This window comes from Chanos chanos, chromosome 10, assembly GCF_902362185.1.
Source record: "Chanos chanos chromosome 10, fChaCha1.1, whole genome shotgun sequence".
Taxonomy (NCBI): Eukaryota; Metazoa; Chordata; class Actinopteri; order Gonorynchiformes; family Chanidae; genus Chanos; species Chanos chanos.
The window spans coordinates 29,626,208-29,641,054 of NC_044504.1; the positions used below are offsets into that span (position 1 = coordinate 29,626,208).

A 14,847-nucleotide genomic window follows, 5' to 3' on the forward strand; every position below is an offset into this window, starting at 1 on the left:
AGAGGTTCCAACAACTTTCTGCCGCTAAGCGTAAAGAAAGGTAACAGATCCAAACGCGACTCAGAATGGCAAATGGGTTTACTTCCATTGACTGCAGGAAGCACAAAACAAGAAAGTTCCTGAGTTGTGCTCTGAATAGATAGATAAAAGACAGAAAGCTGCAGTATGGAAGAAAAAAGGCAAGTCTCAGTTGTGGTAACTGAGGTGTTTTAGCCCTTTGCAAGTTGCCCAGAAGAGCATCTTATATTTGGAGTGCAGTCCAGGCATCACGAAGACAAATAAGAGAATATTCAGACTGTTTATGCATGGGTTTCTCTTGCCTGCTGTTCATGTCATGCTGTTTTGTCATGCAGCTGACTCTAAAATGGGGCACATAAAGGTGTATATAAAGGCTGACTATTGAAAAGATCTTGAGAAAGTTTTTGAACTTTAAAAACAATAAAAACAAACCTAACACCCAAAGTTCGTTTGAATATTTATAAACTCTTTCCATGTTGTTTTGATGTGATCCAACAGGTCCACAAGCAGTGCATGTCTATTTTAATCACCAGCCCAACAGCATTCGATTCTTGTTCCAAGGACCTGGTACTTTTCCAAACAGTATGTGGTGGAGCCTGTCAGCCTTAATTTACCCTCTATTTTTTACTCATCCCAGCTGCTGCACAGTTAAACAACATGACCTCTCCCTCTCTGGGTACCAAAATCCACTCCATCCAATTTCCACTTAAGGGGGCCATGTCCTGCCTGCTCAAACACCCATCAGGCTAACTTTTTTAATTGCTCCATTCTGTGTAGCCTACATCTTTCTCATTCACTGTCTTCCATCAGAAGTAGCTCTCAATTTTCCAAGTCAAAATCACCATGCACTGGTATAGAGTATCACTGACAAATGCCTCTGGAAAGTTTTCTCAGTGGTAGCCAAAACAGAAGAGGACTCGAACTTTTAAATGTCAAATTGTCCAGTTCTTTGCAAAGTCTGTGCTTCATGCCAGACCCTTACTATGTCTATGAGTGATTCTGACCATTGTAAACCTGTAAGACAAGTCTGAGCCTGTACCTGAGTCTTGCAAACATTTCTTGTCAAAGTCCTCTCACCCAGCCTGCCTCTTTTTGTGCCTGTTTCCTGAGCTCGAATTGTCTAGTCTGTTGAAATAAAAACCCAAAACCCTTCTTTACAAGGGGTGACACCTGGGGTTAAGAGCCAGGGTTATCTCACTGCTTTTGAAAAACAACAATCAAAAGTTGCAAATGCTGAAAGTTCCCTTGCTCAGATGCAGGACAGCACATGAAGAATTTCAAATCTGCAAATTTTGATTGAACTTGGTCACAGCCCAGCTCTGTGGCATTTAGCTATTTTGTGACTGGCTACACCTCGAGCATTGTTATTCATACAAATTAATACACTATCTACAGTATAGATTAAATCAACAGATGCTAATATACAAGTTTTTAACCTATTTTAAGCATGGATTGAGCTAAGTTTCAAAAAAGAAGTGAAAGATGCAAAAATTCAAACTGCCAGTATATTTGACAACAGCTTCAGTAACAGTAGTTGACAAAGACTGTTAACAATGGAATAAGTGGCCTGTTTAGTATAATGCATGTTCTGTGATGCTACTGCATCACTTGCATTACTACTGTAAAGCAGAGGTGGGGACTCGAGTTTGTGACTCAAGTCGCACTTAAGTCGCACACACAGTGACTTGCAACTAGACTTGAGACTCGTCCTCAGAGGACCTGGGACTCAACTTGGACTTGAGATTTGGGACTCATGAACAACTTTTATTTATTTATTTTTTTGGCGCATTAACATTAAGGAAATGTCTGATGAGCTGGACATCATTCCCTCCCTTATTATCATGCGTAACTTTAAGCATGCGCGTGGCCACAGGTCACTGTAAGCTACAGCAACAACACCGTAACCATGGCGAGCACACCTGCAGCTGCTGTGCCATTTGCGATAACCTTTGGCTATAATGCACAAGGCCCAAACAAAAGAATGGCTAAATGCGTAGTGTGCGGTATACAAATAAAGGATGCTGGATTGACCACATCAAATTTTATCAGGCACCTAAAAACACACCTGGACAGGTCAGTCAGTCACTTAGTAATGTGAAAGACAAGTTAATGTTAGCGGCTATGGGCGGTTAGCAAACATGTTAGCTCAGCATCAGCTATTTAACCATAACTTGTTACTAGCTTTGTAGCTAAGCGAGGTTAACTTGACTAGATTGGCATTCGCTGAATACTTTGAAAAGAGGAATGTTGCAAAATACAGTCATGAACTTTTTAAAGGAAAGCTTTCATTGTTTTGTTTTTTTTCATATTTCATTGCAACAGCCTCTTTAAAGTGATCATATACCAAACAACTAATCAATACTGATACTGCATACCAATAGATAAAGGAGTGACCATAATGCAGTACCTGCTTTGAATTCCTTAAATATAGCAATGCAGTGTTCTAAGCAGGCCGGATGGCATGCAGCAGATGATAGAACATTCATTACAACCATAAGAGACTTGAGACTTGACTTGGACTTGTGACCAAAGACTCGAGACCTGACTTGGACTAGCTCAAAGACTCGAGACTTGACTTGAACTAGCTCAAAGACTCGAGACCTGACTTGGACTAGCTCAAAGACTCGAGACTTGACTTGGACTAGCTCAAAGACTCGAGACTTCACTTGGACTAGCTCAAAGACTTGAGACTTGACTTGGATGTGCAAAAAATTACTTGTGATCATCTCTGCTGTAAAGGGAGGTAGCTGGATGTGCTAGCCAATGGCATATGCCAAAATTTTGCTATTGCACAGTCAGATACCAATAGTGGTATTGTTTATTCTGTAAATGAGCTTATCTGTGCACCACTTCTAAATCAACGAACCAGTGCTATAATGGCACCAGCTCTTAACATTCAACCCTAATCAAAAGTAACACATTTCACAGTGGTGTGATCCCGCGACAGAAACAGTCCTACAAAGTCCTACAAAGTGAGAAAAAAAAATGTGTGATTGTGTGTATGTGCGGTTGTTTGTATATATTCACAGCTACTGACGAGACTGAAGTGCTATTTTGAGAAGGAGGGCTCATCACAGATGGGCGAGGGCTGGCACTACAACCCACGGTGCTGAAGGCACAGAAAAGGCTACAAATGAGGCACCAGTTCTTCCCAAATGACATCAAGACAAAGTAAGGCCTTAGATTTTGTTGCGAATCAAAGTAGGGGAGCCCCATAAAAAAACTAATCTAGTTTTACTGATCAGAATAAAGTGCTATTAAACATCTGTAATAACTGAGGCACAGGACAACAAAAGCTGCTGCTGTCAAAGCAGTTTCATATTTACACCATCACAAATCCCTCCCTTTGAACGAGTGACTACTGTCTCATAACATGAGCAGTATGTCCACATGTGTTGGACTATTTGATTTTGTACTAAACTTGGTTTATATTCTGCCTCACTTGGAAGTTGCTTTGGACAAAAGCATCTGCTAAATGAATAAACGTAATGTACTAAAATTGGGATAATTGTAATGCATGTTCGAACATAAACATATTCTAAGCCTTGAAAAGAAGGACTGGGTCCCCTAAGGTCTACCGTGAGCCTCATTTAGCCAGAGAGAAAATGATAGCCATGCACTGCAGGGGAGAAGACAGACAGAGAGAGGGAATTTAAGGCTGTGGAGTAACCTACTCCTCATTCAAGTCTGACACATAGTGGGCAGTCAGTAAGGTCACTTCATTAGGTGAAATACTACTTTCCGGTAGTGCTCGTTACAGTGTGCCAAACTCCATGCTGATGTTTTAAATTGCTCTGTCAGTTCAGGGATAAAAGTACCTGTGGATTAAAGATTGGTTTAAAAGATTTGTTATTCTTTTTTTTTCGAAGTCATGAATACTGAATCAAGTACAGAATTAGTAGATTAAAAAAAACAGTCTCCTCAGAGATGAAAGAGTGCAAAACTGATCAGGATTGATGACTATTGTAATTTGTGCCATGTGTAGATTACTCATAAGACTTTAGTGTTTGATGAATGGCTGATGACTAAACGCATCATAAAACTACTGCTATGGGGACAAAATTCAGATGCTGTTTTTCTGATCTCAGTTTGGACTCTTCATTGAGATATTATTTCACTGTGGTAATATGTGTTATGAACACTGCCACAAGGTGGAGTATAATGTCCTAGCAGTCCTGTGAAAACTGCTTGGCTGTTGCTACAGTTACTGTTACCACCTAGACATGAACGAAAGCCAATCTGGAAAGACACAATAGCTCGCTAATGCTGCTGACTACACCTCAGTTTAATGGGAAGTGTTATGATTAACTAAGGGATGGGAAAATTGTGCAAATACAAAACGTGGTTTAAGTGTGGGGTGTGTGTATATATGTGTGTGTGTGTGTGCATGTATGTTTGAAACTGCATAATCTATGATGCTCTCTGTTCTCTGTCTGGTTCTGGGAGATATAAGCAAATTTAAAGTTTGTGCAGGATAGCTCGACCATGGCAGTTCTTTGACTGGGCAAACACATTCATCACAGGGTTAGGGTTTTAAGTTTAGCACATGTATTTGTGAGTTTGTGTGTGTTTTTCATATTTGTGTGTGTGTGTGTGTGTGTATGTGTGAAACTGGAACGGCAAAAACCTAGGTAGTGGTAGTTGTGATGGCAGATATTTTTGTGTGTGTATTTGGTGTTTCTGTATACTGATATCTGTCATGCTCATGTAAAATAATACAAAGAAACTGAACTCTGCATGCAATGTGAGGCTCATCAGTCATGGGTTGAGAAGTGCACTTATGTGTTGAGAAGGTAGAGATGTAGTGGTGATGGTTTTAGGGGGTGGACAGTTAGGTGGTGACAGGCAGAAAGAGAGAGTGTGAGGTGATGAGATGAAGTAGGGGGAGGGGAGATCTTGGCACAATGGGCACGGCATTCTTAGAAAGTTCATGTAAACTGCACAGACCCCGACAGACTCACAAAGGGCAGGCAGTTTTGAGGTGAGCAGAACAAGTCTCTGAGTGACAGTGGGATTTAAGCATAGAAAACAGATATTCAGCAGAGGTCTGAGGTAATGCTAGCCTTCAGCCAGAGATCACATGTCTCTCTATCGGTGAGCATTCACGAAAACGAAAAGGAGGCAGAGAGCGAGGCTTAAAAAACAGCGGCTGAGTGTTAGAGTGACTACAAAAAAAAAGTCCTCTCACTCAACGTCTCGTGATGGAGATCCTCTCCAGCTCTGACAACCTCTCCTCCTCTCCTGATGCTTTGAGTGGTATGGTAAAGGAAGTCTTCTGCTTACACTAGAGCTGCTAAAATTGGATTATCACCATCTATCTCCAGGCCATGACCTGCACTGAAATACCATCCATATCAAAGCTTGTCACTGCGCTAACACTCATTTGGGTCCAGCTAACCCAATTACAGGCAGTTGGCTGGGACCTGTGCAGCTAGTAAGGATGCTGATGTAGCGACTATGTGGTGGCTGTGATCGATGGAGAGGGTCAGGGCTTAGTGTAATTACAACAGAAAGCCATGCAGGGTCAGGCTTCCGCCTGCAGCTCATGGTCACATGGCAGAGACCATCTTCCAACACAGGGGGAGACACTACCTATTTACTGCCATTAGACTCTCCCCAAGGACCCATTTTGTTCAGTCTTCCCATGGGCATGTATATACCTAACACACACACACACACACACACACACACATACATACATATACATATATATATATGTATGTTTATGTATGTTTGTATGTATGTATGTATGTATGTATGTATATGCACATACAGGGGTTGGACAAAATAATGGAAACACGTGGTATTTCAAGACCTATAAATCTGCTGACGTTTAGACGTTAATATGATTCCCAGCGATATGTAAATCTTAGGTATGTGCAATGCAGACATCCTGTGCTTTATGTATTATCCAAGATTTTTCTTTTTGTAGACGTCTGTGTATTAGTATAAGTCAAAACGTGTGACCTTTCAGACCTCCAAAGAAAATTGTTGGAGCGCAAATGGCTGGCGCTTCAGTAACGAAAGCTGCTGTTTAACGTATCAAGAGGAACTGTTTCTAAAGTCATGATGGCATACCAAAAACTAGGGAAAACTTCTGGGAAGCGTAACTCTGGATGGAAGCCAAAACTCTGTGAACCTGACTGCAGAGCACTAAAACACATTATGTCAAAAAATCACAGAACTACAGCTACTAAAGTGACTGCAGAGCTAAATCAACATCTTGCTAACCCAGTATCAACCAAAACAGTTCGTCGAGAGCTCAATGCAGCCGGATACCATGGAAGGGCCGCCATTGCCAAACCTTTGCTTTCCCCCCATCAATGTTCAAAAATGCCTAAAATGGTGCAAAGACCATCAGAAGTGAACAATGGACCAGTGGAAGAATGTCATCTTCTCTGACGAATCATCCTTCACGCTTTTTCCTTGTTCAGGACGAATTTATGCATAGAGGACGCCAAAAGAAGCCCTTGATTTCGATTGCCTGACCCCAACCATCAAGCATGGAAGTGGTTCTGTGATGATTTGGGCCAAAATATCATGGAATTCTCTTGGTCCTGTGTTAGCACTGCACAGTAGGTTACCTCTAAAGAGTATTTGTCAATTTGGGTGACCAAATTCACCCAATGGTCCAAACACTCTTTCCAAATGAATTGAAGAGACGATAATGCTCCAATTCACACTGCTAAAATCTTTAGAGACTGGCATGAGGAGCACAGCAGTGAGGTTGAACACCTGGATTGGCCCCCACAATCATCAGATCTTAACATACTCGAAAATCTCTGGTATGTTTTGGAGCAGCAAGTAAGGAGCCACTTCCCTCCACCATCATATCTGAAAGAGCTGGAACAGGTTTTGCTTCAGGAATGGATTAAAATTCCCTTAGCCATTGTCCAAAGGTTGTATGAATCTATTCCACGACGTATTGAAGCAGTTATTTCTGCCAAAGGAGGACCAACTCGATATTAAATAATAAAACTGTTATTAAACAAGGTGTTTCCATTATTTTGTCCAACCCCTGTATATATGTGTGTGTATGTATGTATGTGTGTGTGTGTGTGTGTGTGTGTGTGTGTGTGTGTGTGTGTGTATGTATATATATATATATATATATATATATATATATATACACACACATACATACACATATACACACACACACGACAATAACTCCTCAAGGTCAGGCAATTCTCCCTCTGTATTGTCTGATCAGCATCTCTGTCTGGGTCTCTCAGTATCTCTCAAAAAATCAAACACACACAGGTTAGCACACAGATGCCAGCAGTATGTACAGCTGACAGCCTAGGTCAATGTGCTGACCTGAAAAGTGCATGATGAACAGAAACTCTGTTGAATGTCCTCAGATTCAGTATTGCCACCACAGCTTTCCTAAGCAAGTTTAAACTTGGGTTAGGGTTAGGGTTAGGGTATAGCGTGTAGTTTTGATAGAAGGTAACATTCACTTTTATTCAAAATTCCCTTACAAAAATTTCTTCTACTGTCAAAGGTCTTGTCAAACAACCTGTGAGCGAGAGGTTGAAACAAAAAGGGGAAAAAAAAAAAAACCCAGCTAGACAGTGTTTGAATGAATATTTTATGAAGTGTAGTTAAAGCTTTGTCTCCTACCTTCTGTGCTGAGACCTGGGCTTGAGGTGAATTTGGCCACATCCACAATCTTCACAGCAAACTGCTGTCCTGATTCCCTGTTGATGCATCTTCGCACCAAACTAAACGGACCCCTGAGAGAAAGCACAGGCAGGAGAGGGCAAGATTGAACAATGGCGCTTTAAACTCAGTTACTAATACCCATTCATTCATTTTTTCACATTCATTCAGAATTATATCAGAGAAGTTCCAGATGGCCTAAAAGCCTACTTCTGAATGAGGGATATTAAATGAATGTTTGCCATTGCTCTTTCCCCTGAGAGCAGAACCGAAATGTCAGAAAACCTTGACCAAAGAATCTGAACATCTTATTTCAAAAAGCATCAGTGTGTCTCTTGCTCCTCTGTCAGCTGGATAATTGTGCATTGTTGCTTCGGCCTTGATGTGAGTAACAGCCGTGCCGTGTCCGTGTTATCAAAGCTATTCCGCGACCAGATGCAATCACACAGGGAGAGACACACAAAAGCATTTAACAACAGGTCAGTGACAGAAAATGGCTCGTGTTGTTTGTTTGTGATGATGAAACAGCTCCAGCAGATTTAGGTTCATCTGTCTGGTTGTTAAATAGATGACAGTAGTAAGCTGAGCCACTGTTTCCACAAATAAAAACATCAATATTTACAGTGATGGCAGAGGCATATCAGGACAACCTAAATTTAGCTGAGAAGGAAGTATAGAAATAACCGGAGAGTGCACTACAGCTGCAGAGAGGCTCCGGAGAGACAGGATAAGAGTGCTTACTGGGAAAGGGTTCATTGCTTTCTAGGAAGAGATGCCTACTTTCAGTAACACTGAGCAGATAGGAGGAGAACACCGTAACCCAATGTCCTGAGGTATAAAGCACACGGTGAGGTCTTCCTTCCACACAGAACTGTGATTACATCTCAACAAAGCTCTTAACATCATCGGACACACTAAGAAACTCAAATCATCCCGTTAGACTTACATTATATAAGCACAAGTGCCTTAAAGTTACAGAACATTACATATGCATTCAAATCTCTAGGTTGTATCAAGGCAAGCAATGCTCCTCGAGTATCACGGGGTATACAGGCTAACCTCACAATGAACGAGGTCCTGTGGAGACCTGAAGAGTACCTTGAAATGTGTGTTTATTTAGGGCTGGAATAAAGAGAGAAAGAAAGAAAGAAAGAAAGCAAAAGAAAGAAAGAAAGAAAGAAAGAAAGAAAGAAAGAAAGCAAAAGAAAGAAAGAGGAGGCAGATATACATTAAATTAACTATTTGCAGGTCAGTGCTTTGCAGGAATCTGCTGTTATTTGGGTTTTAAAACAGTAGCTTCCTCTTCTTTAAATGGACACAGGTCCTCTACTCCCATTGCAGTGTTATAGTTGAACTGTTAATGAACTGCTGGAGCAGTTCAGCAGCATAGCGGCTTACGGGGGAGAGCAGAGATGAGGAAACACTCCACAGGCACTTCCCCTGCTGTGCTCGGAATCCCTCAGAAAGCCACAAATAACTATCAAAGCTCCGTCACTCATACACAGTTCATACACTTCCCTGAAAGATGTAGTTGCTTATTTAGGATCCTGGGAGGGTTATCAGTACTGTGGTTACTGTGGATAGTGTGATTGGGATTCCAAGGATCCCTACTGTAACTGTGCAAGTTATTATTATTCTTAGAAATCCAAGGCATACTAATATTACTCAGGATCTGAACAATTTTTTCAAAGTTGTTAAAAAACACAGAACAGTCTTGCTGTCCTGAACAGACTCAATACTCAGCACAATAATGACACCAACTTGTTAACTGGAAAACACTATCACATCTGGGAAAGTCTCCACATCAAACTGCATGGCCACGAAAAGGTATCAAATATCAGGAGCAAGCACACCAAACAGGATGTGAGCCATATCTGCTCAATGCCTTGACAAATAACGAAAATAACAACAAGTAGTGATGACACTTTGCAGACATATTACCTGATGGCACAAGGCCCCTGCTTCCATGTGTTGATCCCACTCCCTAGTGTCACCTGTAGAAGGGAGGTAGAGGACTCTACAGGTGACATTTTACCATTTCAATGGCACCACTTCCAGCAGTGGAAACAAAAAAGAAAATAAGAGGCTGTATCCATCTCACACATTCACTAATGACCATGAAACCCTCAGCGTCATGTTACCTCTCAGAATTTAACCATGCCGGCTGCACTGTAGCACTTCTACTCCTTCTTTACCGCTGCCTATGGAAAACATTTCACAAAAACCTTTCTGTCACATCCAGTAATCCACCCAGGCACTTCACTGACAACACAAGTAAACAGATCCTCAACCAACTTATGGACAAGTGTGTAGAACTTTCCATTTTGAATGTTATCATTTTCTGTGTAACCTACAGCTCTCAATTACTCAGCACATCTGTAACCCTAAGCAGCACTTATTGATCACTTTACCATCACAGACTCTCACAGAGGTCTTTTTCAGCTCAGACCCCTTTAAGTGCTTAAGTACTTTAGCCCTTGTTAGTTTTGAAAAGCAAAATCATAAACAATTAAGAGAGACTACAAGAGGCAAAATTATTTTGATGGATAGGCCTATGTCTGGGAGCGTAAGAGAAAAAATATGGTTGTCATATCTGGCAGATGACTGAACCAACCACCAACAGGATCCTGTGACCAATACTCTCTCAATCTCTACATGGTCCATTAAAAGTCCTGTTGTAACAGCTCAGTTCAGCCACTACTACCCAGCCTACCACTGTGCTCAAAACATAAACATCCCAACTGGTGATAGAGCAGCTGTGTACAATATGGTCAGGACTTAAGAAGAATGCATATGTAATGGAGGACAAGACTGCCCAGAGAGCTAATTATCACTGGATCCTGTTAATGCCGTTTGCAAGAGGGGCTGTGTTTTCCCCAACACAACCTGTCCAAGCAGATGGCAGATGGCCGAAAGCAGCTTACCCTCAGAGCACTGAGACACAGCGGCACGCTGCCCAAAGCTGGATGCATCAGCACTGGTCCCGTAGCCCAGACAGAGTCTCACAGCTGATGGTTTGGAAGCACCTCAAACTCCTTACAGCCTCACTTTAGACTGCCTCCACGAATACACATGGGTTCCTATATAACTCTCAGATAAGCTATATAATATGAATGGGTATCAGTGCCTCAGGTCTTTCTCCACAGCACTGGTCGCAAGTGCAAAATGAAGTAACAGACCACCTACACGAATCTATGCAGTCTGCAAGTATTATGTTGAATACTATTATAGGCTAACATTGATAGAAATAAAATAAAAATGCAAACCAAATACAAGCCAAGCAAGACTGGAAATCCAGTATAATGGGTTTCAAGCATGGGACCACTTGAAAACATCAAGAAACAGGGCCCATAGGCTACTACCTTTCTGAAGCATGTACATTTAAAACTCATAAACACAGGCCTTCATGCACACAGGTAAAAGCCCTTAAACTGATGGTACATCTTGTTTCGTCTCTGTTTCATGGGCTATGGAATGATTCAAAAACTTTGGTGTATAAATGCGGAAAACAGATATAATGATCTTCATTAATACACTGGCAAAGATGGGCAGTCTGTAGGCAGTGAGTCACAGAGTGGACACCACTAGTGGTTATGTAGGAAAAGCAATAATGCTGAGTAAGGTCTAATCACTTCAACCTCCCCTTAATCTTTCTGGATCACTAAAACCATTTCAATCACCACTCTCACATCCCTCTCTCTCTCAATCTCTCTCTATTTCTCCCTCTCTCTGCGAGACTTATGTCTCCTCCAAGCTGTCAGGTCAGTCCTGCTGTGCCAAGACTCAGAGATCAACACAATTCCCCCTGCAGCACTGCCACTGCTGCCAAACAGTAGTACAACACTACAGTATGTCAGCAGTGGAGAGGCCCTTTACAGTCTAACTCACTATGGGAGATCTTTCACTAGTGCTTAGGCAGTATGAGACTGCGTGTAGGTCTACATTGCCCACAGTGTGGACTTGGTATTCATGAAATGTCAAGTGAAACACTGAAGCCCTGACAGCAATTGAAGCCCTCCTAGCTGAAGAGCACATGATACACCCAAGGACAAAAAAGATCCATGAAGATCCCCACAAACTTACCATTGGGTTGGTTAGTTTGTGGGGGTCTAGGGCTGGTTGAGCTCAGCATTACACAGCATCAGAAAACCTGTGCTGAATGGCAGTAACTATATACAGGCCACTGGTAGTGAACAGCTGTCACTGTTGACATCCACAAGCTGTGACGTGGTGTAGCACACAGCAGAAGCTATGTGCGGTGCCAGCCATAACCAGCCGCTGGGCAGATTAGATAAGGCCCAGTAAGCAGGGACTGGAGACGAGATATGCACAGTCAACATGACTTTTTTAAATGAGAAAGTGGTTGGGTGAGTTGTAGGACCATTTCTCCTTGGTTCATATGAAATAGCAGCAGCAGATTTACCTTTAATACTGCAGTTAACCAGAATGAATGATAAAAGCAGAAGTGTTGATTAATGATGGATAGGCAGTATTTCTCCTGCCTCTGCAGCACAGAGATGACCTAGCAGGATGAAACCTGAGACAAGAGAAAATGTGGGGGAACATGGGGGATTGAAACAGAAGTAAAGGTGTGGGGAAGAGAGGTGGAGGAAAGAACAGAGAAGAGAAACGGAAAGGCAAGGTGGAAAGAAGGAGATTCAGCTGCATTCTCTGACAGCTGGTATCCATTATATTGTAGGTGGGACGAAAACTATGGTGTAGCATTTCTTCAACACAGGGGATACTCCCACAGCACAAGCAATGAGCCCTGGCATTCAGCCAGTGCTGTATTTACAATGTATGTGTGTGTATTCATGAACTATTCCCAGGTACCTTTCACTGAAGGGGGAAAGCACCAAAACTCAGAGTTTAGCCAAGTTACATGTGTATGTGTATGTGTGTGTGTGTGTGTGTGTGTGTGTGTGTGTGTGTGTGTGTGTGTGTGTGTACTCCTGTCAACTGTTGCCATCAGTGTGAATGACCCCTGAACACACATATTACAGGATTCATGCATTTGAGCCCGAACTGGATGTATGCGCATGTATGAGTCTCACATGCGTGTGCGCAGAAATGTACTCGTAGCTCCAGTCCTGTGGGCATTTCAGTACTCCAAACTAATTTATGAGAATGGAAAATCTGTCTAGTTACATGGCAGTAAGCACATGAGAGACATTTAGATTAAATGCTTGTTTGAGGCTCAATTAGCATTGCCTTTGCCTACTTAAAACAAATCCCGTAAATTCTCCCATGTCGGGTCAAATCAATTCATGCATCAAAAGCAATGTAAAGTTGTTGTGATGAGTTAAAACAGGAAAACAAGAGGGAAAAGAAAGGAAAAATAGGAAATGAGGACTCTGAAGGAGGAGAAACATTTGTGAAGAATACAGCATGAAACAGCTGCTCAACTTAAAAGGTTCATCATAAAAATAAATACAATGCTCCATGTACTAATCTACCTCTCCAAACTTAGTTCTGTTACTGAAAAAAGAGAGGAGGCAAGCAAGAGAGACCTTCAGATATGTAGGAAGATAGCACAAAACCTTTCTAGAGGGTTATTGAGGAAAGACATAAGCAAACATGAAAAACTTTAGAAACAGAAGTGCACAACTAGTCACTGGGGGAGAAACAGACATGTTTCAGGCAATGGTATAATGGTATAAGGACTAAGTCAGAGGTCAAGTCAAAACAAAGTTCACATTTCAAACACCAAAACACTGAGTAAAGTCCTTGTATGTAAATTGAACATAAATTACTTGCTATTTTCCCCAAAGTGCGCAGAGATTAGCTTTCATTAGAAGAGAGCTGAGTATGAATACGGATGACTACGATACACAACAGCCCTGTCACTTCTCTTAACAATCCCACTTAACATTTGAGAGTTTCTTTCAGAGGGAGATGGAGTACAATAAGAGCGGATATCAGAGTCTCTCTGACTGATTTCTCTCAGACTTCAGGCGTCTAAGACACAGTGGATGCCGGATGATCTTCGGTGGCAGGTTGGAGAGGCTGCAAAGGGAGCCATCAGAGGGAATTATACAGACAGGAAACTGGAAAGAGGTGCAGCTGCAGAGTGGAGAGGAGCTGTGCAGATGGAAGAGGGAGGATCTATGATCCATGAATTAACATACTGCTACACACAAGGTGTCCATGCGTGTGCATGTGTTTGCATGTGTGTTAGGTGTTCCAAAACAAACCTAGAAAAATAACAGGAGAGAATTAGGATGACAGTAACCCAACTTAGTGCATGCCAGGCCCAAGCACTGACCTTTAATCTGAATTAGAAAGGGGGAACGGTACAAAAACAGACCAAACTGTTGTCAAGTGACCTTCAGAAAACCATCATGATTAAATAAGACTGTGTTATGTCTGAAAACAGAACATACTTGTGATACACAAGAGCTGCTGGCCAGCACAATACCCAGTAAAAGGACTAAAACCAGCATCTTCTTCCCTCCATTCTATTCCTAACATGTCCAATGAACTTGATTTAAAGAGTAGCTACTCCAACCTCTACAAAGCACATTCATCACAGTGGGGAGGCCAACACCATAAATGTCATGTGTTTTACAGCCTACTCGTCCATGGCCCAGTCACAATTGTCGTTAGCAGATATAATGTTCTCCTCGCCTTGTATCACAGCAAGGGAGAAAGTCTGTGAGGTGTGACACTGCGGTATTTCTGTCACTGACTGTAATATGGAAACACATTTGCCCCAATCAGTAGCTCCACAAACCTCAGACAAGAAGTAGCAATCAATATTCACCCCAACCTCTCACTGTCAGCCCGTGATACTTTCCAACAGATGCCGTATGGATTCCATACAAGCTGCGACCTGAATCATTTGACGATGAAATAAATACAACATCTTGCATAGATTTGTTCAAATGAAACCTAAGCGGCTTTAATGACATCATGTTCAAATTAGAAATAAACCAGAGTATTCTGACTGAGCAATTAATCATTCTGAAGACTCCAGTCCAGAAGGCAGTTTTTAATGTCAGCAAACATTTTAAATAAACATATTTAATACTGTATGTCATTTTGAAATAAACATAAAACAATTTAAAATAATTCAAAATGAGCAGGGGTCACTGGTGTAAAAGAAGGTGTATACACTGGTGTGTAAGTTGGAACTGACATAAACTCAGTGATGCTTGTAGGCTA

At 41.7% G+C, this 14,847-nt stretch overlaps 1 protein-coding gene across 5 annotated transcripts in view; it reads right to left on the bottom strand.

The window, feature by feature from the left end:
* Positions 1-14,847, bottom strand: part of caska (calcium/calmodulin-dependent serine protein kinase a) — a 117,733-nt gene that overhangs the window by 57,469 nt on the left and 45,417 nt on the right. For all 5 annotated transcript variants that reach the window (XM_030785788.1, XM_030785786.1, XM_030785790.1 and 2 more), the window contains exon 2: positions 7,645-7,757. In XM_030785788.1, coding sequence (XP_030641648.1) covers positions 7,645-7,757 — 113 coding nt within the window. The remainder of the gene's footprint in view (positions 1-7,644; positions 7,758-14,847) is intronic.